The sequence below is a fragment of the Pteropus vampyrus genome, unplaced genomic scaffold, assembly GCF_000151845.1.
Source record: "Pteropus vampyrus isolate Shadow unplaced genomic scaffold, Pvam_2.0 Scaffold189, whole genome shotgun sequence".
In the NCBI taxonomy this organism is placed as follows: Eukaryota; Metazoa; Chordata; class Mammalia; order Chiroptera; family Pteropodidae; genus Pteropus; species Pteropus vampyrus.
Genome location: NW_011888970.1, coordinates 705,280 through 707,593, shown reverse-complemented (window position 1 = coordinate 707,593; position 2,314 = coordinate 705,280). Strand labels below are relative to the sequence as shown.

Sequence of the window (2,314 nt, the reverse complement as noted above, 5' to 3'; positions counted from 1 at the left end):
GGAGCACCCAGCGCGTGCTTTCTGTCTGGCGTCTCCCACTGCGCCTGGTGCGAGAGTCTCCACGTCACTGTTTCCCATTGGTTCCTGTTTGCAGCCGCACGGTGTCCCATTACAGGCGCATCTGCAAAGTGTCCGTTTACCTGCCGATGGGCATTTGCGTGTTTCCAGTTTGGGGCTAATATGAAGGAAGCTGCTGGGAGCCTTTATTTGGCTGCTGGTCTTAAGTGGGGTTCTTAATGCAAAGTCAGTCACCCTGTTGGCGGTTGTCGGTTGCCCGCTGTCCAGTTCACTTCTGGTATAACACGGTGTTGTTTGGGTGACCCTGTGGCCTTTCTTTGCCTCGTGAGGATAGCGCCCCCTCCCCAGCCCTTCCGAGAGTAAACCCTCCTGAAGTCCCAGTGGATGCCTCTGACCGTTCATTCCATGGAGGAGATTGTGACGTCTTCCATAGGTGGCTCCCGGCTTGCGCTGAAGCAGTGCCATGCCCTATACACAGGGACTTCAGGAGTTGGCACTGCTTCTGTGACCTCCTGGCGACATGGTTGTCTGCTAGCATTTCCCGCCTTTCCACAGCGGTCATGTGCTCAACAACTGACATCACACGCACACAGCAGACTTAGGGTACTCAGAGTCAATGAAGTTGAATTTTTAACGCAAGACAAAAAATTAAAACTAAAATTACCCTCAATCAAACACGACAGGAGAGACAGAGGAACAAGGAGCACAACGCAGCTGCTGCCTGGAGGCAGTCAGGCTCCTAACCAGTGCGGCGCTGGCGTCATTGTGCCCATGTGGAGATAGATGAGCAAGCTGGGCACAGAGCCAGCGCTTCATCGGCCTCCCAAGGTCACAGCCACCTGGGAGGGCCCAGCGCCCAAACTCACGCCGTAAATATGAGACCGAGTCCGAGTCGAGTTTTCAGTCGGACTCCCTGGGAGGCTGGACCCTCATAACCCGGTGGACGGGCCGTCCCAGGTAGTGACTGCAGGCCCCGTGTGAGGAAACCGCCTGGCAGTGTCCGGTGGGGGAGCGTGCTCCCCGCCCCCAGCCCCGGGACCAGACCCCGCCAGGAGTCCCCGCTGCTCTGCAAGTGCAGGCGGCACCCGCGCTTCCGCTCCCGCGGACGGAGCCCCTGTGAGGTCCTTCGCTCCCCTGCTAATCACTCCGTCACTTAATAGGCAAACATTTACCGAGCACCTGCTGGGTGCTCCTGCGGGGGAGGCAGCAGCGGGCGCCTGCGGCCTGCTTCCGGGTCGGGGGGCTGTCCCCCTCATCTTGCCAACGCTGCAGAATGTATTCGGTCGTCTTCCCGGTGCTGGCCGTGCTCCCTTTTCGTTCTCTGCTGTCACACGCAGTGCCGCGTCTGTGCCTGGATCCGCAGGGTGACTCCCACCGTGGGCTCGGGTCAGCACCCGCCCCCCGCCCCTGGCAGGTTTCGTCCCTCAGGTCAGGTCAGCGCCAGGGAGCAGGGGCTCGTTTGCACTGGGTTGAGGTTCGGGATGTCGCGCGTGCGCGGGGACCTGCTGCCTGCAGGGAGCCGAGCCTCGCTGGCATCAGGCGGGTCGGGCGCAGGTCTGCAGCCTTTCTGCCCCCCTCCCCCCAGGACTGAAGCGGGTCACGGGCGGCTTCAACTCCAAGAACCGCTGCGACGCCCGGACCTACCTGTACATGCTGCCCACGTTCGCCTTCGCGCACAAGGACCGCGACGTGCAGGACGAGACGTACCGGCTGAGCGCCGAGACGCTGCGGCGCGTGAACAGGCTGCTGGCACGCTACAAGGGCACCCACAACTTCCACAACTTCACGTCGCAGAAGGGGCCCCGCGAGCCCAGCGCCCAGCGCTACGTCCTGGACATGTTCTGCGAGGAGCCGTTCGAGCGCGACGGCCTGGAGTTCGCGGTCATCAAGGTGACCGGGCAGAGCTTCATGACGCACCAGATCCGCAAGATGGTGGGCCTGGTGGTGGCCATCGCCAAGGGCTACGCGCCCGAGGACGTGCTGGAGCGCAGCTGGGGGGAGGCGAAGGTGGACGTGCCCAAGGCGCCGGGGCTCGGCCTGGTCCTGGAGCGCGTGCACTTCGAGCGGTACAACCGGCGCTTCGGCAACGACGGGCTGCACGAGCCGCTGGACTGGGCGGGGCAGGAGGCGGAGGCCGCGGCCTTCAAGGAGCAGCACATCTACCCGACCATCGTCAGCACCGAGCGCCACGAGCGCTCCATGGCCCAGTGGCTGAGCACGCTGCCCGTGCACGACTTCAGCGCCACCGCCCAGGCGGCCGCCAGCCCGCGAGGCCAGGTGAGGGGGCAGGCCCGAG

The 2,314-nt window shown here is 63.5% G+C and overlaps 1 protein-coding gene across 2 annotated transcripts in view; it reads left to right on the top strand.

Moving 5' to 3' along the window:
• The window catches only part of PUS1 (pseudouridylate synthase 1), a 10,535-nt gene that overhangs the window by 6,401 nt on the left and 1,820 nt on the right, over positions 1 to 2,314 (top strand). For both annotated transcript variants that reach the window (XM_023537400.1, XM_011371381.2), the window contains exon 5: positions 1,604 to 2,295. In XM_023537400.1, the coding sequence (XP_023393168.1) occupies positions 1,604 to 2,295 (692 nt within the window). The remainder of the gene's footprint in view (positions 1 to 1,603; positions 2,296 to 2,314) is intronic.